Consider the following 26,018-nt stretch of genomic DNA (forward strand, 5'->3'; position numbering starts at 1 on the left):
TGCACAAACACAACACGCGTAACTCTATATAAATGGGCCCATCAAAAAAGTTCGAAGGCCTATTTATATTTGTCTATTGACGGTCCAGATTAAATCTCTCACAATCTTTACAGTGCACCGACCAACACACAAGCACAACCCGTTCGTTTTAATCCGTCGTCTCCATCTCCAACCCTACAACCCCTCTCTTCCTGTAAACGAAACAAACACGAAATCGGAAAAAAAAACTTGAGAGCTCCGAGCGTTTACTGATTCCAATCACCTCTTGAAGCGAAGCGAGCTTCCTCTTCAGCTTCCGAGGTTCGTATCCTTCCCTCTGTATACTACGAATTGAGAATACCACTAGTGTTAGCTCATATCGATTCGGTTTGTGAATTACTTGGATTATAATTAAGGTTTGCTTTGTCCTGTGAGAAAATTTCGTATTCAGCTATCCGAATTGGGATTAGTAGGAAGATATAGTGAGTTTTTGTTTGCTTACCACTGATATTGAACTTGCTTTCTTCGAGCTGAGCAGTTTCGGTTTACGAGTCTGATTCAAGAAAGTTATGGGAGACAGCGAGGCTATGGTTGCCCAGGGCTATACCTCTGCACCATATGGAGATTATAATGCTTCTGCTGCTACTGCTACGGTGGAATCTACAGGGCAAGAAAACGCTTCTTTGGTCAATGGGAATGGCCCTGAAGGTGGTTCAAGTGCGCCAGTGGAGAATGGAAAGGCATCAGATGAGGTGGCGGTAACAGCTCCAGGAGCTGAGCATGGAGACAATGCTGGTAATCACTTGTTCTTTCAATCCTGTGTATGAGTCTTTACGAATTGAAACAGAATTTGAGGGGACATTATCACTAGAACCTGATGTTAACTTCGATGATAGGATCCTTTGCTTATTCCTTTTGTTGTTGTTACAGTCTCTACTCTTTCACCGGAAGAGGAGCGCCTGTGGAGTATTGTACGGGCTAATTCTTTAGAGTTCAATGCTTGGACTGCCTTAATTGAAGAGACAGAGAGGATAGCTCAGGTATGTGTGAATATAACACTCATCTTTTCACAGCCATTAGTCGCCTTCATCTTTCTATATCTTTTGCCAAGTGTTGTTTCGGTTCCTTTCTTACTTTGATCAAGATTGGTAATGTTTTCCTTGCTGTTTTATTACAGGACAATATAGCAAAAATCCGGAAGGTGTATGATACTTTTCTAGCTGAATTTCCTTTGTGTTATGGCTATTGGAAAAAGTATGCGGATCATGAGGCTCGTGTGGGGGCAATGGACAAAGTCGTGGAGGTTTACGAAAGAGCAGTGCAGGGGGTGACATATTCAGTGGACATTTGGGTTCATTATTGCACTTTTGCCATCAATACATATGGAGATCCAGACACCATCAGAAGGTAACGAATACTTATTCTTCTATTTGTATGTGTATTTAACAGCCTGGTTGATTTTTCAGTTACCTTGACAAAATGATTTTACCGTCTAACCCTTTTCTTAGATTGCTACAGCAAGTCCTCTCATTTGTGGCGGAAAGATCTGATGGAATTAATTTAGAAATACTTCTTTTTAATGCATTTCACTAGCTTTCGCGCCTTTCTTCATAGCTATCTGATATCTTTATTTGAAATTGCTCTTTTTTTGGTGCTCTATACTCTCTGGTTTGAAATTTTTTATAAAAAATATACTGTTTAATTTTCACCCTCCCCCGAAGTGCATCCATGTGCAAAACGCTGCTTGGAAGATGTCAACCAGTTTTGGGCTTAGGTAGCCCCTGATTGCTCGATTTTGGCCATGGTATGCTTTTTCTAGGAAGGTAAATGCAGTGTTTGGCAGCGTCCTGCATTCAAAGAGTGAATCCTTTTTTATCCATAGAACTTGTGTGTTTTGATTGGACGTGTCTGTGTCTTTCAGCATATATGACCTTCTTTTTACTCTTAATGGTACTGCAGGCTTTTTGAACGCGCTCTAGTTTACGTTGGGACTGATTTTCTGTCATCTCCATTGTGGGACAAATACATTGAGTATGAGTGCATGCAGCAGGACTGGAGCCGAGTTGCCAATATTTACACCAAAATATTGGAAAATCCTATTCAAAATCTTGATAGATACTTCGCCAAGTAAGTTCAAGTGATTTCAATGAACATTTTCTTCCACGCTTAATTGGATAGTCAATTCATTGTATTGCAGTTGTTAAGTTGAGGATACATTATATTGATGCACTATGGTCATACATTTGATAAACTGAATTGAATTGCCAAATCTTATTTTTAAATCCATCTGCTTCGGCTCCTTACTTCCCTGTCCTTTCCCCGATTATTTAGTACTAGCCAAGGTTCTCAGATTATGCTCAAAATTTTTATCGTCTTTTTGATGTGTGTTACCCCTTTCGCTTTGGCACTTTTTCATTTGTTGATAAGTGCTATTCTTGCTACAGCTTTAAGGAACTAGCCGAAACAAGGCCTCTGTCAGAACTAAGGAGTGCCGAGGAATCTGCGGCAGTTGCAGCTGCTAGTGATGCTTCTAAAGCTTCACCATCTGAGTCTGATGGAAAGGCAGATGAAGAAAAATCTCAAGCTGATGGTTCCTCCGAACAATCTCCTAAATTGGAAACTGCTGGTTCAACTGACCCCGAGGAGTTGAAGAATTACATTGCCATCAGAGAAGCCATGTATATAAAAGCCAAAGAGTTTGAATCCAAGATCATTGGTTTTGAAATGGCTATAAGAAGGCCATATTTCCATGTGCGGCCTCTCAATGCTGCAGAGCTAGAGAACTGGCATAACTATCTGGATTTCATAGAGAAGGATGGGGACTTCAATAAGGTACCGGTGCTTAACTCTCTTATATGTGAAGATACAAGTGTTTTGTAGATTAAGTCGTACCTCTGTAATATCACTGACTTACAGTTAAGTAGTATCTGGTGCATCATATGCTTTATTGGGTTTCCATTGGATCAAGCAAGTTTTTAATGGGAAATAACTGAGACCAACGCATGAGCCTCAGATTTGGTAACTTTAAGGCTAAATATTTCACATTGGATATTTAGGTACATGAGTTATCTTTGTTGTTAAAAGTACCAATGTTATTAATGCAGGTGTCTTCCTAACAATCTGTCTGTCAGGCAAGGAGGGTCCCTCCATATGTGAGGGGCCCTCTGTTCGACTTGTAGAGTATTTCGTGTGGATTTCGTCTTTGTGGTTTCTATATTTACATATCTATTTTTTTGGCGTAGTGATCATCATATATGTTTTACATTCGATTATTTTCCAATAGGTTGTCAAGCTATATGAAAGATGTCTAGTGGCATGTGCAAATTACCCTGAATACTGGATTCGATATGTACTAAGCATGGAAACAAGTGGAAGTATGGACCTTGCAGACAACGCCCTTGCTCGAGCAACTCAAGTGTTTGTCAAGGTATGAAATGTGTTTCGCTAGCCTTTTTGAGTAGTTTTATCGCTTTTTTTATAATTATTTTGTTGCGTAACTTAATATTCTGCTTTGGCTTTCTTGGTTATTGATTTCCTTCGTTTCTGTGGCAGAGACAACCAGAAATTCACCTTTTTGCTGCTCGATTTAAAGAGCAAAATGGGGACATAGCTGCTGCAAGAGCTGCATTCCAGTTAGTGCACTCTGAAATTTCTCCCGGACTTGTTGAAGCAGTGATTAAACACGCGAACATGGAACATCGACAAGTAAGCTTTCATGACCATGTAGTAATTGAAGGACTATTATAGACTATCACCGCTGTACTTGTTCTTTACCGGTCTCCTAATCTTATTCATAGGGAAAGCCAGAGGATGCTTTCGCATTGTATGAGCAAGTGATTGCTCTTGAAAAGGGAAAAGAGAACTCCACAGTACTGCCGCTGCTGTATGCTCAGTATTCAAGATTTTCATATTTGGTATGTTACGTTGTCTACTGACGAAGATTTCATAAAAACTAGTTCTGAACTTAAGTTTGTTTAGTTTTGTTGAAGGAGTATTTAATGGGTTTGGCCTCTTTTTCAATAATGCTTTCAGGTTTCAGGGGACGCTGAGAAAGCTAGGAAGATTCTAGTCGAAGCACTTGACCACGTGCAGCCTTCAAAACCTCTCCTGGAAACAGTGCTTCATTTTGAGAGTCTTCTGCCAGCACCAAGACAGATTGATTACCTTGCGCCATTTGTTGAGAAGGTTATAAATCCAAATTCAGATGCCCAGAACGTTGCAAGCTCCACTGAGAGAGAAGAGCTATCGTTGATATATATAGAGGTAACAGTAACAGAAAGACCAATCTTTTCTTCTAAAAGCTTATAAGTATCTATTTTACTGGGTTTAATACCAAATGTGTGTATGGCTTTGCAGTTCTTGGGCCTTTTTGGAGATGTCAAGACCATCAAAAAGGCAGAAGATCAACACGCTAAACTCTTTCGCCGGAGCACGTCAGAGCTGAGAAAGCGCAGCGCAGATGACTTTCTATCTTCTGATAGGACTAAAATGGCGAAAACTTACAACGGCGCTCCTCCTGCTCAGCCAGCGTCTGCACAAGCTCAGTGGTCTGGTGGCTACGCTGCACAGCCTCAGACTTGGCCACAAGCACAAGCCGCTCCTGCACAACCACAACAATGGAACCCCGCCTATGGCCAGCAGGTAATTTATTAAAAAAATAAACCAAATCATCTACTTCCTTAGTGTATATGTTTTTACTCTTCTAATGGTTCACATTATAAACGTTTTAGGCTGCGTATGGTGCATATCCCGCTGGTTATACTGCTCCACAAGCACCAGCACCCGTCCCACAAGCTGCTGCTTATGGCGCATATCCTGCTCAGGTAACCAATGTTCATAGTAAATGTTTAGAACTCCTAGCCTAACCACGAGGTTCTAATGGAATCAGTTTTTTTATTATTTTTTGTGAAAACAGGCATATCCAGCACAGAGTTACGCACCTCCTGTTGCTGGTGCAGCACCGGTCCAGCAACCCACTGCTGCTGCTCCTCAAGCTTACTACAACACTTACTACTGAGTCTGTTGGTGTTGTTCTTCTTTCGTTTTTGTTATGAGATTTATATAAATCATCTCCTCCTTAGCTACTCAAGTTTAGCATATCTGACTCGCGTCTGAATGTTTACATGTCTACGTTCTCGGTCAGTGACGTTAGATTTACTTTTCAGTTGGTTGATCCGTAAAAGGTTCTTGAATTTCGCTGGTAATGATACAGATTGTAACAGGAGACTTTTGATTCGATGAACCGGTTAGTTCGGTTTAGATGATGTCTTTTTGAAAAACGTCGGAACAGAGTAACGATATCCGCGCGTTAATTCTTACACATCCGCTTATTTGGAACAACGACAAAACCGGTCAATCTATAACCTCTCTTGCAAGCTAAAAAATAGTTTTCTTTTTTAGCTAAAACATAGTTTGTGTGTGATTGTTAAGTTATTTGTCGTGAAAACAATTGCGATAACTTCTTCCCCAAGAAGTAATGTACAACATGTTTCTCTAGTTAGAAGAAACTTTTAATCTCTCCCTCGTTAGAATTTCTCGAGATCAGATAGAGGAATGTTAGGTTACAAATGTCTCCACTGGGACAATGTCAGTGATTCGCGGCCATTGAAGGACCCTGAAACCTTCTCTCTTCCGGCTCCTATCCCTGAATGGCCTCCAGGTAACTCGGAATCCAATGATTGTTCTTGTCAGCGATTTCAAATATCAAGTTTTCAATTTTCGGTTTCCTCAGCTAAGATGGTTTCTGCTTCTCGATCTAATAATATACCTATTTGCCTGGCTCAGTTTCTTGAAACATATTATTCCATGAGATCTAGTATCAACTAATCTAATTCCAACAAATGGATAATTAGAATCTTGAGCTTTTAACAATTTTATCCTTTGAAACTGATCATCAGGTCAAGGCTTTGGCTCCGGAACAATCAACCTCGGCAAGCTTGAAGTCATAAAAATCACGGACTTTGAATTCATATGGCGTTACAGATCCACAGAGAACAACAACAAGTGCATTTCATTCTACAAACCAAAAGGATCGTTACCTAAAGACTTCCATTGCTTAGGTCACTACTGTCAATCTGATTCTCATCCCTTGAGAGGCTACCTTCTCGCTGCAAGAGACTTAGCAGCTTCACTAGAACAAGAACCTGCATTAGCCGAACCTCTTGATTTTACACCGGTCTGGAGCTCGAATGATTCATCAAATGGTTACTTCTGGTTACCGCAGCCTCCTGAAGGTTATAGATCAATGGGGTTTATCGTCACAAATAGCTCCGCGAAACCTGAGTTGAATAAAGTTAGATGCGTAAGAGCTGATCTTACTGATAAATGCGAAACACACAAACTCATCCTCACAGCCGTTTCAGAATCTGTACATGTTCCTTTGTTTATATGGAGAACTCGTCCTTCAGACCGGGGCATGTGGGGGAAAGGTGTCTCTACAGGTACTTTCTTCTGCAGAACTCGCCTTGTCTCCAGAGAACATCTCAGTATCTCTTGTCTGAAAAACCTAGATTCCGGTTTACACGCAATGCCGAACCTTGATCAGATCCAAGCGTTGATACAACACTACGGTCCTACACTAATCTTCCACCCTGACGAAACTTACTTACCATCTTCTGTCTCGTGGTTCTTCAGCAACGGTGCAGTCCTATGCCAAAAGGGTAATCCAGTTTGCGAACTCATCGATGAAACAGGCTCGAACTTGCCTCAAGGAGGAAGCAACGACAAGGAATACTGGATCGACTTGCCGTTTGATGATGATCACGTCAAGAGAGGAAACATCGAAAGCTCGAAGCTTTACGTGCACGTCAAGCCAGCTCTTGGAGGGACGTTCACGGATCTTGTCTTCTGGATCTTCTGTCCTTTCAACGGACCAGCTACTTTGAAGCTAGGACTCATCGATGTCTCGTTGGTAAGTATAGGCCAACACGTCTGCGACTGGGAACATTTCACTCTCAGAATCAGCAACTACTCAGGTGAACATGGCCGGATCTGGGCCAAGCCAATGAAACATTGGTTTTAGTACTCAAAATTTATGGAAAACTTTTATATTGGGCTGCTGGTTCGGGTTATTCGGTTAGTTTGGGTCAGGAATTAAGTTAGTTTGGGTTGGTCGGTCAAAATCCCACCGAACTGAACGTAAAAAAAACTTGGTACGGTTTGATTCAGTTTTCGGTAAGTTCGGTTTTAAAAAAAATTACCAAAGTTTTAAACTTACGGTTAGTTCGGTTAAATTTTCGGTTTAAATTGAATAAAATTCAAAAAGTTTCGGTTATTTCGGTTCAGATTTTGGTTAGTTCAGTTTGAAATTTTGGTTAAGATGAATACTGTTCGAATTTTTTTTAGAAAACTAAACTAACTGATTACCAAATAAATTATCGAACCGAAACATAAAATTATTTAGTTGCCGAACTAAGCCGAACTAAACCGAACTAATCGAAAAACAAACTTTTCGGGTCGGTTTGGTTCGACAATTTTGTGTCGGTTTATAACCACTGGCCTACTTTTACATATGAATATACCCTCAAATTATTAAAAAAAAAAAAAAATTTAATTCTTAAGCAATTTTAATGGCCTCTAAATTTTTGGCCGTGCAGGTGAACTCTACTCAATCTACTTCTCTCAACACAGTGGCGGCGAGTGGATCGAATCTCACGACCTAGAGTTCATCCCCGGAACCAACAAAGCCGTTGTGTACTCGTCAAAACACGGCCACGCGAGCTTTCCTAAAGCTGGTGTTTACTTGCAAGGATCAACGACCCTTGGGATCGGGATAAGGAACGACACTGCACGTAGCGATCTCTTGGTTGATTCGAGCTCACGGTACGAGATCGTTGCGGCGGAGTATCTCGGCGCGGTGGTGAAGGAACCGCTGTGGCTGCAGTATATGAGAGAGTGGGGGCCGAAGATTGTGTACGACTCGAGGGAGGAGATCGAGAGGCTGGCGAGTCGGTTTCCGAGGACGGTTGGTGTCACGGTGGGTAACGTGTTGAGGAAGCTTCCGGTGGAGTTATCCGGCGAGGAAGGTCCGACGGGACCTAAGGAGAAGAATAACTGGTACGGTGATGAAAGATGGTGAAACTGTAAAAAAAAAAAAAGGTTAAAATTGGTTGAAAAGGGACATAGAAAGAAAACTTAATTTACGTAAAGCATTAATTACGCAAAGGTTTTAGTTACGATTAGCGTAGGATGAACGATAAGACTTAAAGTTTGTTGTCGGAAGAGTATACATGTGGGTCCCATATTGTTATATTTTAAAATTAATTTAATTAATGAAAACGCTTTACTGATTACTTATTTAGACGAACAAACCCGACCAAACCCACACATTCGTGTACCGTGTCCTTGTTTCTTTATTCTCTCTCTCTCTCTCTCTTTATGAGAAAAATAGTTTCTTTTGATCTGTTTCGTGGATGCTCTTTGCTCTGTTGTCTCTAGAGGAATCTTAAAGTTGAAACCTTTTTTGATCGTTTGGGTTTGATCGGTGATTTGAATTTGAATTCCAGCTTGTTTATTCTCTTTTGATTGATTTTTGGAAACGATGAGTGGTTTCCGAGATGTTTGTTCATCAAGCGGCTCGGTGAATGTGATGATCGGAGTATCATCACCAGCTGAAGGAGAAGACGACAACGCCGCCGCCGCGGCTCTGTCGTCGGAGGATTCGTCTTCCCCCGACGAGACGGTGGCGGGAACAGAGCTCGACTTAGCTCTGGGTCTAAGCATTGGTTTGAACAGAAGTAGGAATCACTCATCAAAGGTTCGGTCTTTTTCTTCATCTTTGTTGGCTTCCTCTTCGTCTTCTTCTCCGGCCAGAGAAAGTGGAACGAAACGGTCTGCTGATTCCTCTGCGGCTGCCTCAAAAGGGTAAATTCATTTTCACAGACTTTATATTATAACTTATGTATATGTATTTGATTTTGTCTCAGATTTTATTTTTAGATCTCTTTGTATGGTTAGATTGAATTAATCACAGGATCAGATCATTATAGTAAGATCATCTGAAATGTTTTGAATTATACTTGTGAATAACATTTTTTAATGTTACAATGGGTCTTTTGGTAATGGGGAGCAGACAAGTTGCTGTAGGGTGGCCGCCTCTAAGGACTTACAGAATCAACAGTTTGGTCAACCAAGCAAAGTCCTTGCCCACTGAAGACGGCTTGAGCTCTAACATTCAAAAGGACACGGCGACGAAAAACGGCGTGGTGGCTGCCAAGAACGATGAGGTTGGATTCATCAAATCTCCAATGCTTGTGAAGGTTACAATGGACGGAGTTATAATAGGAAGGAAGATTGATCTCAATGCTTTTGATTCTTATGAAGCCTTGGCGAAAACTTTGGAACAAATGTTTTTCCACACACCTTCTTCTCTAACAACAACAAGTCAGTTCTTCATTCCATTTTTTTTTTCTTTCGTGGTGGATCGGTTTATGATTGATCAAATTTTGTAGGATGCAAGGAAACACGTGGTGCTTCAGAACTGCTGGATGTGTCATCAGAATATATCATAACGTATCAAGATAAAGACGGAGATTGGATGCTTGTTGGGGATGTTCCTTGGCTGTATGATATTTTATTGTCCCTAGTATATCATCTGTATTTTGTTATGCGTCACATCCTTTTCTCATGTTTTTTTTTAATTGTTCTTTCTTTCTTTCTTTATCAGGATGTTCCTTGGGTGCGTGAAAAGACTGAGAATCATGAGAAGATCAGGTGAGACTGGAGGTGGCAAGTAGGGGTTGAGAAGATATTCTCAGCTGAAGGGTGAAATCATCTTCTTTGTAAGATGCAAATGATGGAACGTGGAGATAAAAAAAAAAAAAAAAGACAAGAACACATATATATTGTTTTACTCGAGAACGAAAGTTTATGGTTAACCTGGTCTGTAAATTGGTAAACTCTTGTTCAGATAATCACATATATATATAATATATACATGTATTTATGAGTATACAAGAATGTATGTGTGTCTGGAGTGGTTTGTGAAATATCAAACAAAAGTTTCATTTATAAGAATATGGAAAATGAAATACAGCTATTGCTGAAAATAACAAACAACAATCAATAATCAGCTTCACTCACAACTCAAATGTAGCTTTCCTTATTTATTTTTCACTACTTTTCCTTAAGGTTTTATAGCATAAAAACCCCTAAAACCAACTTTTGAACAGAGAATGAAAATGTTTCCTTCCTTGGCTATCAATGATTCTTCAAGGTCACAGAGATTGGACTCCTAACTCGCTGCATCGAATCACGAGAGTTGACCCAAGTCAACTGTCCATCCGCAAAGGTACCAGCCACCTTCTCTCCTCTGCTGCTTCCCTTCTTCAACACGAACCAAACTCTATAGCTCAACGTTTGATCAACGTGACTAAACACAAGCCTCCTAGGCTTTACAATCACATTAATCCCCATAGGAGCCTTAACATTCACAGTGTACACCGAGTTAGGACTCCCAACGTTAGTCACACGCCTCGTGATCATCTCCTTAGTCCTCCCACGTCTAAAAATAACCGAAATAGACGGATAATTAAGACTAAAACCGGGTCTCTTCCTCAGTACCGCACCGCAGCTAACGTTCCTGTGAGTGATCGCTAAAATATCCGATCTAGTAAACCCAATAGTGCATAAGTAAGCAATGTAATCAACCGGTTGGATGTTGTAAACCAACCCCGGGTTAATCGCCTTAACCGGATTCACATGCCCTGCTCCAATAGCAAACACTCCCGCCGGTTTGTCCCCGTCCCTAATCTCTTTCCCTCTCCGATCGTACAAATCAGCCGTCGTCATCATCGCGGATCTGATAGCAGCTGGAGACCAGCTCGGATACGCAGACCGGATCAGAGCAGTGATGCCGCTAACGTGCGGACAAGACATCGAAGTCCCCGACATCACAGTGAAGTTAACTCTCCTCGAATCATAAGGAAGCCCCGTCGGTCCAAGATTCTGAGGCCAAGCAGCTATAATATTGACACCTGGCGCGATCAAATCCGGTTTAAGCACCGAGGGGTTAGCCAAACTCGGTCCTCTCGCTGAGAACTGCGCCACCTCAGGCCCTCTCGACCTCCCAATCACCGTCCCGCCGAAAATTAACCTAGCTTTTGCCCTTACCGTGTCCCTCACGTAACCTTTCAAAACAACAGACTCTTCGTAACCAATCAATGTAGCTGGTATCAAATGAACGTCTACAGAATCCTCCTCTTGGTTAATCTCTGTATTAACCAAGATCATCGCGACGCCGCCCGCTTCTTTAACCGCCTGTCCTTTCTCAGATCTCCCGTTGACTCCACGGTCGCATATCACCATCTTGCCTTGGACACTCTCTCTCGGAAGCGAGCCTCTCAAGCAAAACTCGCTTCCTTTGTCTCCTCCCGCCACGTAGACAATCTCCAACTCTCTCTCAGCCTTATTTATCCCTTTCCCTGGGTACAACGACTCTCCGTAGAGTAGCTTCCCGTTGGCTAACCTAACAACCCCCGGGAATTTTCTATCGAGCGTTCCCGCTCCGATGGTTGAGACCCAAGGAGCTGTGTTCGCCACCGAGCTAGCGAGCGGACCGTTGTTGCCACCCGCGCAGACAACGGAGATTCCATGTTCCGTGGCGCGGAAGGTACCAATGGCGATAGTGTCATCATACAAAGGGATAGGGAAACCGCCTAGGGAGAGGGATAGAACGTCGACTTTGTCTTGTATCGCTACGTCTATCGCCGCCAGAATGTCTGAGCTGTAACAGCCGTTGAACCAGCAGACTTTGTAAACCGCCACGTGAGCTCCTGGCGCCATCCCGCGGGCTACCCCGGCTCCGTTACCGAGAACGCTCGCCGTCGAAACAGAGGAGCCGCCAGCAGTTGAGGCGGTGTGGGTCCCGTGCCCCGTGGAGTCTCGTGCCGATATGTATTCGCGAGGCATGTTTGGTGAGTCCAAAGGAGAGTTGGCTACGCGGTGGCCTCTGATGAAGAATCTAGCGCCGATTAGTTTCTTGTTACAGTTTGAGGAAGTGAAGCTCTCTCCTTCTTGGCAAACACCTTTCCATTTGCTTGGGACTGAAGGCATCCCTGTGTCGTCGAAGCTAGGGCTTTCGGGCCAGACTCCTGTGTCGAGAACGCCGATGATCGTGCCTTGGCCGGACCGGGATTTAGACCATACGCTGGAGGGTCCTGGACCGTTGAGTCCTAAGAACTTGTAAGAGTAAGTGGTTTGGACTTGGAGAACATGGTCAGGTCTTACTGCAACAACTTCAGGTAAGTTCTTGAGTGTTTTGGCTTCTGATTCGGTTAACTGAGCTGAGAATCCTTCAATGGCAGAGGCGTAAGAGTAGAGAATCCTTGTAGAAGGGTCTTCGTTTTCTTCTTCAATACCTAGAACAGCTTCTTGAAGAAAAGAAAGATGCCAATCAAGCTTTGAAGGAAAGGCTTTAGCTGATTGGCTATTAGGGTGAAGCTGAATGACGTAAGTCTGTTTCTTTAGGGTTTCTGAGGAAGAAGAAACAAAGAGGAGAAAGATAGTGAAGACAAAGAGAGTCTTAGGTTCCATTATTGCAGAGAAGAGCTTTTGTTTTAGTGTTGTGGTTTTTGAAGTGCATGGTTTGAGTATTTAAAGAAGAGTGAAGAGGATTCAAAAGATGGGATACGGATTCAAAGGAGGAAGAAGATGATGAAGCTCGTGAGGAGTAAGAGCTCTTCATCACGAGTTTCATTTGTAATGTTGCAGATGTAAGAGCTCTCTCCTACCGCTCTCTTAGAGTTTCAAAGCTTGGGAAAGGAAGGACATGAAACTATTAAGTGGAACTGTGGAAGTTGTTTTAAGGTTTTTCACTTGTAAGGGTTACTGACTTACTGTCTGACTGTCTCTGTGTCATTGTCTTTTTGTTCACGAGATGTTCTGGTTAGAGTTTATTGCATTGTAGTATTAGTTTGTGTAGCCTTAGTGTGAAACAAAAGATTTATTTGGTTGGTTAAGCTTGCAGTTTCATCTAAAAGTCAACTAAACAACCATATGATATTGTATTTAATAAAATAAACCATCAGCAATGGGTTTAAAATCGAAAAAGAAAACAAAGAGCCATTTTGCTTACAAACACTCACAAGTATTTTTTTTTAATAATAAGTCATGTCTTTAATAGTAAAAAATGTGACCGTTGAAGCCTTGAAAGAAATTTAATGCAGCAGCGGGCTGAATGTTCTGTTCACTCACTACGTGCATTTATACATGCACGCTGCACACGCCTTGTCTTTTCCCTCGGGTACTGCGCCTTTCGTACAACGTCGTGTATGAGTGTATCTATCTTATTGGACTCTATTTTATTATTTCAAGCCCAATTTATTGCCCATTTACACCACTGCTTTGCCTTGTCTTGTTGAGTATGGTAAATACCAAGGGGCGGTTATTGGTTTAAGAATTCTGAAAGAATTATAAAATTTTGAGAATCCATTATTATTGGTTTACAGATTTAAAAAGTTTTATCATAATTCATTGTTATTGGTTTAAATACTTTTAAATTCTATTCAAATCATTTGTTATTCATAAAGTTTAGTTATTATGGATTTTATCATTCTAATGAATTCTATTGTTATTGGGAGGTGAATTCCTTATGTTTTTACTCATAAAACTAGATTTTGAAAATATCATCTATTCTCATAAGATTTTTGAAATCTGTATAATAAGAAAAACATGCATATATTGCAACTAAACTCACGTTAACACACCAAACCAAACTCAATAATGGTGAATCAACTAAACTCACATGATCTGTAATTCATTATATTTTTATAGTTTCTTATTTGATAAAACAACCGTTTGATTCAATAATAATGAAGAAACCAAACTCACATTGATAACAAGAATGGTGTTTCAAAAAAATCACAAATCACATAAGTCAAAGACTGATTATTATCATAAGAAAACTAAGAACATGAAAACACAAAACATAACACAGTATCATAAAATTTATGTGTCTACGTGAACACACCAAACCATAATATCAATAAATAAATTATAAAAGTCTCACCATCACTGTTGACTTCTATTTCCTATCACTGTTGACTTCTATTTCCTACTGCATCGGTCCACATATTAGAAGCTATCATATTTCTCGTGTTATTAGCATACTTTCGTTGCTGAGATTCAAGAATACCTACTTCTTCAGTGCTTACTTCTCCATATTCTTCTTCTTCTTCACGGTTTTCATTGATCACTTCTCCTGGAAAAGCATCTGATCGGCACTCTTTACGTAAGAAGTTATGCAATCCAGCACATGCCAAAACTAACTCCGCTTGTGTCTTAAAAGAGAAAGGATGAGCAAATTTAAAAATCAGAAACCGAGATTTGAAGATACCAAATATTCTCTCGATCACATTTCTTAAAGACGCATGCCGCAAGTTGAATAACTCGTTCTGGTTACTGGGATCACGACCTTCGCCCGTAAAATCATGTAGATGATACCTAGTACTTCTAAATGGAGCTAAAAACTTCTGACGGTTGGCAAACCCACAATCTGCTAAATAAAATTTTCCTACAAAATAAACATTTCAGAATTACGTGATGTTTATATGTATATGGTTTACATCGAGATTTTGTTTTTGGAAATGTTCTGAAGAGATTGTTATACATTGCCTTATAAGAAGAAATATTTTGAAAATAATATATTATGCAAATCCATAAAAATCAATAAAATCTACAAAAGTCAATTCAAAGTATTTGATAGAAATTTAGAGAATATTTGTTAACTCTACTCAACTTCTAAAAATCTGTCAACTTTTAAAATCACTTAACTCTTTCTAAATTCTGATTTCAATAACCCCGTTTGATGATAGACATGGATTAAAATGACGATAAACGCAGACGTCATTGTTTAATATTTTTTCACTGCTTCATGGTATGATTTATTGCATAATAACAATTAATAATAATCATTTCTAAACGGCAAAAAGACATATTTTTGCAGATTACCGATAACATTTTAAAAGATCACCACAGAAGCTGTGTTCCTTACAAAAAGGTCTCTTTCAATGTTCATAAGAACAGCTTTAAAAGTATATGAGCGCAAAGACTGCATCATGTCATTCTTTTTTTTTGTACCCAGTGGGAAGTCTCTCTTACTTAAGAGACTGTAAGCTTTGTCACATTTTTCAGTTTTAACCCCTAACCTCAAATTTTTAACATCAATGATCACAAGTCAGGCATCCCACTAGATCTTGAGGAGTATTCGCTCACCAGTTTCAAGAACATGGATGATTTGTCTTCTAAGAGCCGCGCAGGAGTATCAAACTCTGCTACTCTACCTGCAACCACATACCACATATAAAACAAAAATTGAATTATATGAAGAACAAAAATACATGTTTCTTGGTTTTGTATTATAATATGACTAACCATCGCTGAGAACCAAAACAAGGTCACTGTCGATTACAGTTGGGATCCGGTGAGCAATGGTGCAGACGGTGCAGTCTTCAAACTCAGTTCTGATAATCTTCTGGATTAAATTGTCTGTTGCTGTGTCTACTGATGCTGTTGCTTCATCAAGAACAAGTATTTTTGCTTGTTTAAGTAATGCTCTCCCAAGTGACACAAGCTGTCTCTGTCCAACACTCCAGTTATCTCCATTTTCCAGCACTTCATGTTTCAAATCCAAGAATCAGTACAAAGAATCGAAAAAAAGATCTATAACATAAGCACCTTATTGGTGCAATTAGATACCTGGAGAGTCGAGTTTTAGATCTTTTCCTCTAACAACGTCACCAAGCTGGGACTTATCAAGAGCCTCCCAGATTTTATCATCTGAATGTTCTTCAAGAGGGTCAAGATTAGCTCGGATTGTTCCTTCAAACAATGTAGGATCCTGAGGTATGATACCGAGGCGGCTACGGAGATCATGAAGACCAATCTGAGAGATATCAATGTTGTCTATAGTTATTCTTCCAGCGGTTGGCTCAATCAACCGAAACAAAGCTTGAATCAAAGTAGACTTTCCGCTTCCCGTTCTTCCAACTATACCAATCTTTTTTCCTCCAGGGAACACACAGCTTATCCCGTGGAGCACCGTTGGAAGATTCTCAGCATAACGAACCTTAACAAAGGAAATAACAATACAATAAGAACACATTGAAAGAAAGAAAGTGAATACAGAGATGTATTTGCTTAGTAAGTACCTTAACGTCAAGAAGCTCGATTGTTCCTCTCTCAGGCCACGTGGAAGGCGGTTGGGAATCTTCTATAACTGCTGGCGCTTCACTTAAAATCTGACTGTACTGATAGATTCTTTCGATAGAGATGATTTTGTTTTCAAGCTTACAGAAGCTAAGTATCCACCGTGATAGACGTCCGTTCAAGTTGAGCCCGTATGTCACAGCAAGCCCTGCCATACCTATTATCACAACACAAGCAGCTTAGATTAGGAACTATGGATTGCTATTTTGCCAAAGGAGGTAGAGATACTTACTAGGATCAATGGTTCCATGTGGGAAACTGACGAGCAAAACCATACAGAAAGCAAACACAAGCGTGGAAAGCAACTCCATGCGCAAACAAAGCCACTCTATTGCAACGATGCTGCAGAAGAAAGGTCGAGCAAAGCAATCGAGAAGGTAAAGATTCCTCTTGATGAATCTTTTCTCCTGGCCAAATCCTCTTATCGTGGCTGCACCAGCTATTGATTCCCCAAAGAGATGAATTATTGGAGACTTCTGGATACTAACAATGCGGACCAGCTCTCTCGAAGAAGCCATGTAATATTTCTGCATCCAGAAGCAAGCAACCGCTACTGGAACAACAAGAAGGAAGACTTGCCAGGTGACGTTGGTCATTACACCGACTATTCCAAATAGTTGTATCGTTGTTGAAGCAAACCCGCCGAGTCTAAATGGAATGTCAAGGTCCACAACGCTTTGATCAATCGAAACCTGTACACAGTGACAATAATCAGAAGGTGATAATAACATTTTTAGTTACAGTTACTTACTCGATTCAAGATTCTGCCTGCAGGAGTGGAATCAAAGAATGACATTGGCGCACGGAACACACTTCTAAGCATATTCAAGAAGAGCTTCTGAGCAGCAGCTAGACCAAAAGTTGCAACCAGAGCAGCTCGCACAAATATAAACACGGCGCTTCCAAAAGCTAAGGCAGTATAAACAACGAGAAGAACCGTAGGATCTACTTTAGACTGGTCGCCTTCAGTTTGAGGATTCGCCCAAGCCATCCACCAGTTACTAGCAATCTGGAGAAACTGAAAAGAAGCTTGCGCCAGTATAATCAGAGGAATCAGAAGCCCTTTGTACGCTGCTCCCATGTATGACAAGTACACCTTCATGCTGATTTTTCCCTTCACTCTCTCTTCTTCTTGAACAAGCTGCTTTTTGCGGGAACGCTTTGCTTTCTTCTTCTTCTCTTTGATTGCCTTTTGATCCGAAGCGGATCCGCCGTCTTGAACTTCCTTGGCCAAAGTCTCGATGTCGTTTTCATAAATATCTGACTTTGAGTTATGATGCATGACCAAACTATCCAGGATTGGGTTTTCGTCAGAGTCTTCTGAGGATGGACTTGGGATGTCCATTGCCTCGATTGCTTCATGGTGGGCAGACACTAAGGCCTTGAAGTCAGTACCAGCTTGTAGCAGATCATCGTATTTACCCGATTGAATAACCCGCCCTTCCTTCATAACCTTTAAAACAAAACAAATAAAAATATGTTCAGAGCTTGTCATAAGAGAAATGGTTTGAACAACAGTTTTACCTCTCTGCAACAATAGAGACAAGTTCATCATAGCCACCTATAGGAGACTCTTTAGCATTTCTAAAGGACCAACAGTAGAAGAAGTTAATGGGTAGTAAAATCAAGAAAAGGAGTATCTTACCAATATTAGATCAGCTGCAGGAAGAAACTCAACTTGATGCGTCACAAAAACAACAGTCTTCTCAGCTAACGCAGATAGAATATAATCCTGTATAAGCCATTAACTACAGCGTTATGCAAACGTTCACAATCAAAATATTAAAAACGAGATTTGTGGTTATGGAATTGCTTATTTACCCTAAACAAATCAGAGCTAGTGTGTGCATCAAGAGCACTAAAAGGATCGTCTAGTAAATAAATGTCAGCATCTTGATACAACGCCCTCGCAAGCTGTACACGTTGCTTCTGGCCACCGCTGAGGTTTATGCCTCTCTCTCCTATAATGGTCTGGTCACCATGTGAGAAAAGCTCTAAATCTTTCTTTAGGGAACACGCTTGTATCACGTTCTTGTACTTTGCTTTCTCCATTGGACTGCCAAATAGAATGTTTTCTTCAATGTTACCAGACTGAATCCAAGCCGACTGTGACACATACCCAGTAGTACCACATATTCTAACCTATACAACAATCATCATCAAAAAGATTAATGGTTTTTTTTTCAGAGAATAATAAAGTAAGTAACTATTAACTTACTTCACCAGAGATTTTCGGTATTTCTCCGAGGATGCAGGAGATGAAGCTTGATTTTCCAGAGCCAACTGTGCCGCAGACCGCCACGCGCATACCTTTCTCCACTCTCATCTGAATCCCAGATAACGTCGGCCTTGAAGAAAACGGATCCCAACAAAACACACCGTCTTTAATCTCAATGGCTACATTCGAATTCCCACGTGGGATAACAACAGTTGCGTCTTCTTGAAGCTCTTCCTCCTGCAAGAACCCGGAGATCCTATCAAGAGAAACTTTAGTCTGAGCCATCATCGAAACCAGATCAGGAAAGTTCCTGAGCGGCTCTTGGAGGATCCTGAACGTCGCCAGAGCGGAGAGAACACCTCCAGCTGTCAGCTGAGTGCCTAGGAAGATCGAAGTAGCGAATGTAACGGCTGATACAAAGATCGGTGAGCTCCAGAAGATGAAGGTAACAAAAGCCTGTGAGTACAACGCTCTCCGAAGCCATCCGTACTCCTCTTCCCTCATTTCTTCTAATCTCACTCTATACCGATCCTCCCACGCCTGCAGCTTCAGAACCCTCATGTTCCTAAGACACTCCGAAGTCTTCCTCATTCTTTCGTCTTTCGCAGCCATCAGCTTGTCTTGATACTCTTCCTGAACCTTAGCCAACGGAATGGTGACAAGGATTGAGATTATCGTCGCCACCAACGTAGCTACAGACGCTATCCCCACGCTTTTGTACAAGATCGCGAGAGCGAGGACTATCTGCATCGGAAGCATCCAGATATCGTGAAGATACCACGAGTAGTCTCCTATCCGCTGGACATCAACCGCCATGTAGTTCACAATCTCTCCGCTCGTGTGATTCTGCTTGGCTATGCTCGAGAGCTTGAGACCTTTTCTATACACCATAGCCGTTAGAGCTGATCTAACGTGCATCCCCAAGATATCAACCCCCATGTACCACTGACGCGTGGTGACGGTCTCCGCGAGCTTGGAGGCGAAGAAGATCCCCGCGAGGACGTATCCTTCGTGAGGGAAGATCTCCTTCCCTCCGAGATAGTCAACGAAGTAGCTGATCATGTAAGGTCCCACGTAGGATAAGAGAGTGTTCAAGCCAGCAAAGACTGCATTGCAAGCTGCTTCTTTCCAGAAGGACTTGAGAATGGCGCGTGCTAAAGAAGGATTATTCTCCGACTTGGACCTCTTCCAGTTCGACTTCAGAACCTTGTAGCTCGACTTGGCTCTATCCCTCGGCGCGAGAAGAGGGATATCTTTAAGCTCAAGCGGTCTTTTCGAACCCGCGGAGAGAAGGGGATCCAACCAAGACAATGTCACTAGGCTAACAAGTCCAGCTGTACTATAGGGAGTCACTTTAAGACAAGCGGCTTCTTCTTCCACAAGCAGAGGCTCTTGAAGAACAGAAGAGGTTAGACGAATTTCGATACCGGAAACACCTCTCAGCGCGGCGAAGCAGAGAAAACTAAGAGCAGGCGTAACGGCTAAATTCGCCACAACGTGAGAAGAGCATCCACCTCTCCAGCCTTCAACCGCTAGCCTTCTCCCGTCCACATACAAAGTACATAGACAAACACTAAACGCTACAAACCACCATACCCTCAGCAAGAAAGGTAACTTCTCCGACGGTTTGTACTTCAAATGGAGAGCTAAGAAGGTAATAACAACCCAAGCTAAACACTGAGCAGCTGGGAAGCAGAGAGCAAACCACCAGTCACTAGCTCCTCTAATAACACTAACTCCATCGAACACTAACACCAAAACTTGGACGGCTAACACATAGACGCAACATAGCAGGGAAAATTTAAACACGGTCCCGAAACTAACATCGTTAGCCTCTCTTTCTAAATTAACGTCTTCCTTAGAGAGTCTATCTCTTCCTCCTCTCCGGACGCAGACGAGAATCTGCGTCGCGGAGAGAGTGAGTAGAGACGCTAGAAAGAGCGCGAGGTTGGTGAGGACCGAGCAGAGCTCCAATAGTGGGAGATGATCTATAAAGAAGGACGAGATCTCGTTAAAATCCATGATTGAATGATCTGTGACTGTGAGAGAGTTATCAGCCGGCGGATTCTACAAGCTATAACGACGAGCATCCCCAAAGACCACAAGCTGCAAAACAAAAAAAAACACGCATCGACACATTGCGAATCAAAACAAAATAGAGTTTCTCTGCATATGTAACACGTAATAATCAAATCACAGATGGTGCTTTTGGTCCTTACCAGCTTTGGTTAGATCAGAGAGAGGGAGAGAGAGAGAGAGAGACCAATCAGCTGAAAGCAGACGAAGAAGCAGAGAAGATCTCTCTTTCCGCTTAAATTGAAAATTAACTCGAAGAAAGAGATGATTGTTTCTTCTCTTTCTCTCTAGATCGATTCGATTGTAAAAATAACGAAGATTGGGGATTAATAAAGGCCTCTTCTGTATTAGTTAGTGTGTTAATCCAATACTTGAAGCCACAAGCTTCCTTTCTTTCTTTTTTTTTAAGGGTCGTGCTTAGTTACGATGGGTGTCTTCTTTTGACGTCTTATGTCACAAATGTGAGTGTGCTTGCTTGTAAATTTGTAATCCGACTCTTTATGCTTTCGTTTTCCATTTGTCTTTATGATGATTATATATTCATTAACTAGTGTATTATTGACCACTATTTTCAATAAAAGCGTCTATGATTAATACTTTTAAGCTTTACTAAGCAATGAATCATGTTTCGCTTTTTACGTTTTTATTCTCTTGATTGATTACATTTTGATAGAATGGAGGACGGTCCATGGAATTAGAATATTCGTGCTACACGTGAGTATATGTATACAAGTATTAATTAAACTATTCAGATGTCTGTCTCTATTTTTTTCGAATTACATTACTTAAATCATATATTTAACAATTTATATATGTGATTTCCGTGCGGTACTACACATATATTGAACGTTCTATTAATCCATTTGTGAGATAGATACGTTAGCAATATAATAAGAAAACCAATCTAGCTCTGCATTGAACAACGAGACAAATGTGTCAACTTGAATTAAACTAATTAGAATAACTTTAAGAGAGTTTGTAACAAGGGTTTATAGTCCACATACTGAGTATGCGAAATCTAAATATTCAAACATATATTTCTTGCTAATCACAAATCCAATACGTTTTTCAGATTCAGGTCAATCTTTAATGATGTAATTATCAGTGCAAACACATATGTATCCCACCAAATTAACCGTATCTTAGAATATAATTTAAGTTATGCTCAATTCATTTAATTTAAGTCAAATTCTACGTACCACTCTTGAACAGTTGCACAAGTGAGAGCATGATGGTATATTCAATCGAAAAGGCGGATCTTAATTAAAATATTAACCATTATGCTATGATGAGTATGATACCGAAATTATTTTCTTGTCTAGTGCCCGTATGTTTGTTTGTGGAGGCAATATTCGATGATGTGCAGATGACGACTTACTACACATGCCATGCAAAATGTTTCTCATACGTGGCATACCATTTTATAATACTAATTAATGTCAATTGTTGATGACTATATATTTTGAAATATGTACGTGATGTCATTTTATACATGATTGATACAGTTTTCTACTGCCTACAGAGTACACGGTACGTACGTTGAACCATCAACAATGTTTTTTTTTGTAAAAAACCATCAACGATGTTTAGTCAGTGATTATACGTTTAATTCGTGCATATATATATATATATATATATATATATATATACATTTAAAAAAAAATATGCATTATTTCCTGGCAGTATATTATCCAATTATTCTGCTCACTTCGTTTTCATGACATTATATTTTCAAATGTAATGGCTCATGTAACTTGAAAGAATTGGAACGATGATGTAAGAATCTACAAGCCATGATAATGTACTATAATCTTACAGAAAATAATGACGATATAAATACAATATTCTCACGATGATTTAATATAACTATTGATGCATAGTTTGTCATTTGCGTTTGTTTGGTATCGAATGGCTTTGTTCAAAACTTTTATGCACCACTTCCAGCCTAGGCCAGCTCACTTCCCACTTCCTTTATTTGTTCTGTCATTACTTCTTCGTGTATAAAAAATAAGTAAAAGTACTTTTTCTTAGATGAAAATAAATAATGTGTTACAAAGGTAAAGAACAATATATATGGATCAAAATGTCGCTTATGCAGAGGTTCATCGAAGACAAACAAAAAGGTGAAATCTAGATGTCAATCGATCTGTGGAGTTTTCTCTTTTGAGATAAAAAAGATGTATTTCTAAATCCGAATCGATTACAACGATGAATGTTGAAAATGATTTTTAAACGCATGATAACAAGACATTTGATTAATTAAACAGCTTAGTAATTTACATTATTTTGTATCCTAACATAATACGTATACGAGATGATTGAAAACCATACATTTACTGATAAAATACTAATGAGATAACATAACTATTTACCTTTTCATCATCACCTATATATTAATCCGAGAATCATTTAAAAAGTTGTAACTTTAAATTTGTACTAATTAAAAAGTGTCGCTTAATTAAAATGTCAATTTAGCTTACGTGACAGCTTAAAAATCAATTGAAAAACATGTTTGTCCAAATCTAATAACTAGGGAACATTATATTAACCTAAATATAAAAAGTGTGTATTCTTTCTTTAAATAAAAACTACGGAATTACCTAATATAATTAACATATATATGACAATTAATGATTATGAATAATAAAGATTTGAAAACAATTTTTGCATCCTTCTTCATTTTTGTTTAATTTTATATTATTTAAAAAATTAAACAATCACATTAACCATATAATAAAAAATTAGATTTTTTCTTATATGTTATATTTTGAATTTTTTAAAATGACTTTAAATTACAAAAATGAGAAAACTTTATATGTTATATATTTTTTTTAAACGACTTTAAAATATAAAAATGAGGGAACCTTATATGTTAAATTTTTCTTATATGTTAGATTTTTTCTTATATGTTATATTTTAAATTTTTAAAACGACTTTAAATTAAAAAAAATGTAAGTTTTCCTTAACTATACGACTACAAACATTAAAATGATATGTATTAATTCGATGGTTGATCTGAAACCTTTCAAAACCATATGGAAGATAAATGTCAAAATAATTCAACTTTGGAAACAATACTGTTCACTTTTTTCTTACGTGACAGCTTAAAAATCAATTGAAAAACATGTTTGTCCAAATCTAATAACTAGGGAACATTATACTAACCTAAATATAAAAAGTGTTTATTCTTTCCTTAAATAAAAGCTACGGAATTACCTAATATGATTAACATATATATGGCAATTAATGATTATGAATAATAAAGATTTGAAAATAATTTTTGCATCCTTCTTCATTTTTGTTTAATTTTATATTATTAAAAAATTAAGCAATCACATTAACCATATAATAAAAAATTAGATTTTTTCTTATATGTTATATTTTGAATTTTTTAAAATGACTTTAAATTACAAAAATAAGGAAACCTTATATGTTATATATTTTTTTTAAAACGACTTTAAAATATAAAAATGAGGAAACCTTATATGTTAAATTTTTCTTCTATGTTAGATTTTTTCTTATATATTATATTTTGAATTTTTTTAAACGACTTTAAATTAAAAAAAATGTAAGTTTTCCTTAAAGTATACGACTACAAGCATTAAAATGATATGTATCAATTCGATGGTTGATCTGAAACCTTTCAAAACCATATGGAAGATAAATGTCAAAATAATTCAATTTTGGAAACAATACTGTTCACTTTTTTCAAGAATGTGTTCGATGGAAAAGATAAGGTTTTTGTGTCATAATTTATTTAATGTCCAATCCGATTAACCCATGATATATTAATTATAGTTTTGTTATGTATAAATAAAATGATTAAATATATAAAAAAAAATTATCGATAATATATACAAATAAGTTCACCATACCATACGTAGATGCAATTATTATCCTCGTATTTTCGGTAACAACACTGTCAGTCGTTAATTCGAAATTGATATACAAAAATTGACTAAAAAGTCGGTAAAAAGTTTGTGTTCCAACACTGTGTAACGTGCGTGATGATGATGGAATGTATAACCTAACATATTTATCTCACATGTCCTTTGATGTGTCGATATGACCTAATTAATAAGCCTCTTTATGAGCCTAACACAGAAATTACAACGTCTAAAAAGCTGATCGCGTGTAATAAAATATTCAGTAATCATAGACCTAGGTCCTAGTCCTTTAATATGTTATTATGTCGACAATTTAATTCGTACCTACTGGAATTGGTAACGGTGGTTGGTGAATGCGACTGTAAATGAAAGTATGTATCAAGTTTGTGGAAGGTTTGGGACTGATTATGATGAGGAGACTTTTTTGCTTTTTTCTTTTGAAGTGTACGGGTCTGAGTTAGGCCCAGTTAAGGGCCCACCTCATCAAATTCAACGACGACTGTACTAGAAAGTAGAAACTTCGTCTTGAACGTTGCCGAGTTGTCTTTTTCTTTGTCACCGACCACTAACGCTGTCTCGCTCACCTTTTAGCCTTTAGGCGTACGAAACAAGACCTCAGTGGATTTTGCTGTCCAAATGGATATTTTCTTATTATATATTTAAATATATTTTGAATATTTATAAGAAACATTTGGTTATTCTTAAAACCATTTCGTTTTGATGAATTTGTTTCCGTTTATTCTGAAAATGATTTAACATCATCGTTTTATATAATGTTAAATAGCGCATCACAAAAACAAAAACAATCCACACTGCTTTATAGTGTTGTGTTCTTCTCAAGTTTTTTATTCATAAGCGCATATATAATTTGGGACAATTTGGGCCCATAATGCTCTATTGCTCCCCAGTCTTAACACACCATAAAAGCCCATGTAAGCCATCACAGCCGAACCGGGACAGAATTGAACTGGTTGTTCGGTTCTTGCAAAACCTCTATCACCAATTAGTTTTTTTTTTTTATATTATTATGACCTTGTTTTACACGTTTTCTCGATTTTTATACCCAAGATTATATGTAATTTAATTCATCTGGCAAGGCTCACTCAAGCTGATGTACATGATGATGTTCCTTAGCTGTTGTATTTGTAAATATTTTTTTTAATATAAAATTGTATCTACTTTCTTTTTGAATTAACATTTCGTACAGTAAATAAATCTTAGTACTTTGTTGTAGAATATATATATAGGGCAATTCTTTTGAATAACAATTTTTAAATTTTTGTCACAAAAATAGCTCTTAAAAAATAAAATGACCAAAATAGTCTATTTTTATTTTGAATTTTTTTATATATTTTTTTAAATTTGAACCTTCTATCTCAAAACTTCACTCTTTAAGTCTAAATCCTAAGTTTAGATTAGTTAACCTTAAGATAAAAATATTTTTTGATCCGTTAATAAAATTTATTTTGGTCATTTTCTTATATTGAAAGCTATTTTTACGATAAAAACTTAAAAATGTCTTCCCGGATTTTTTTTTTCATATAAATAAATCACGGGAAACTTGCCTGTATTTATGTGACCAACTCTAATTTTAAGGATGTTAATCATGTGATTAATATAAAAAAAATTATAACTGGTAACTAATATGAGAAAAA

At 38.7% G+C, this 26,018-nt stretch overlaps 5 protein-coding genes across 7 annotated transcripts; 3 read left to right on the top strand and 2 right to left on the bottom strand.

Moving 5' to 3' along the window:
• The first annotated feature begins 114 nt into the window (after positions 1-114).
• On the top strand, positions 115-5,243 carry LOC106401177 (pre-mRNA-processing factor 39-2). 3 transcript variants are annotated; one of them, XM_013841638.3, is made up of 13 exons: positions 115-300; positions 518-774; positions 910-1,019; positions 1,157-1,386; positions 1,939-2,106; positions 2,424-2,811; positions 3,263-3,406; positions 3,532-3,684; positions 3,777-3,893; positions 4,012-4,242; positions 4,336-4,620; positions 4,710-4,802; positions 4,895-5,243. In XM_013841638.3, the coding sequence occupies exons 2-13, from the start codon at positions 549-551 to the stop codon at positions 4,994-4,996; spliced, it is 2,247 nt and encodes a 748-aa protein (XP_013697092.1). In that variant the 5' UTR covers positions 115-300; positions 518-548; the 3' UTR covers positions 4,997-5,243. The 3 variants fall into 3 exon arrangements, with proteins under 3 accessions (XP_013697092.1, XP_013697093.1, XP_048613674.1); XM_013841639.3 differs by lacking the exons at positions 115-300; positions 518-774; positions 910-1,019 and adding an exon at positions 1,701-1,802 and having other exon boundaries at positions 1,154-1,386; XM_048757717.1 differs by lacking the exons at positions 115-300; positions 518-774; positions 910-1,019; positions 1,157-1,386 and adding an exon at positions 1,821-1,839.
• A 136-nt stretch (positions 5,244-5,379) lies between these two features.
• Positions 5,380-8,084, top strand: BNAC05G02270D. Its single transcript, XM_013842922.3, has 3 exons — positions 5,380-5,638; positions 5,877-6,953; positions 7,575-8,084. Exons 1-3 carry the CDS (start codon positions 5,533-5,535, stop codon positions 8,054-8,056), a joined length of 1,665 nt encoding a protein of 554 aa, XP_013698376.1. The 5' UTR covers positions 5,380-5,532; the 3' UTR covers positions 8,057-8,084.
• On the top strand, positions 7,526-9,928 carry LOC106402229 (auxin-responsive protein IAA10). The gene is made up of 4 exons (XM_013842923.3): positions 7,526-8,841; positions 9,050-9,360; positions 9,429-9,540; positions 9,644-9,928. The coding sequence occupies exons 1-4, from the start codon at positions 8,519-8,521 to the stop codon at positions 9,711-9,713; spliced, it is 816 nt and encodes a 271-aa protein (XP_013698377.1). The 5' UTR covers positions 7,526-8,518; the 3' UTR covers positions 9,714-9,928.
• Positions 9,929-9,965: 37 nt separating this feature from the next.
• On the bottom strand, positions 9,966-14,704 carry LOC106402227 (subtilisin-like protease SBT1.2). Its single transcript, XM_013842921.3, has one exon. It carries the CDS (start codon positions 12,508-12,510, stop codon positions 10,177-10,179), a length of 2,334 nt encoding a protein of 777 aa, XP_013698375.2. The 5' UTR covers positions 12,511-14,704; the 3' UTR covers positions 9,966-10,176.
• A 207-nt stretch (positions 14,705-14,911) lies between these two features.
• Positions 14,912-20,914, bottom strand: LOC106400738 (ABC transporter C family member 5-like). Its single transcript, XM_013841112.3, has 10 exons — positions 20,620-20,914; positions 18,401-20,506; positions 18,004-18,324; positions 17,828-17,914; positions 16,934-17,635; positions 16,415-16,874; positions 16,125-16,339; positions 15,673-16,042; positions 15,349-15,588; positions 14,912-15,257 (listed from the first exon to the last, which is right to left on the bottom strand). Exons 2-10 carry the CDS (start codon positions 20,420-20,422, stop codon positions 15,145-15,147), a joined length of 4,530 nt encoding a protein of 1,509 aa, XP_013696566.1. The 5' UTR covers positions 20,423-20,506; positions 20,620-20,914; the 3' UTR covers positions 14,912-15,144.
• Between the last annotated feature and the right edge of the window lie 5,104 nt (positions 20,915-26,018).

This window comes from Brassica napus, chromosome C5, assembly GCF_020379485.1.
Source record: "Brassica napus cultivar Da-Ae chromosome C5, Da-Ae, whole genome shotgun sequence".
Classification (NCBI taxonomy): Eukaryota; Viridiplantae; Streptophyta; class Magnoliopsida; order Brassicales; family Brassicaceae; genus Brassica; species Brassica napus.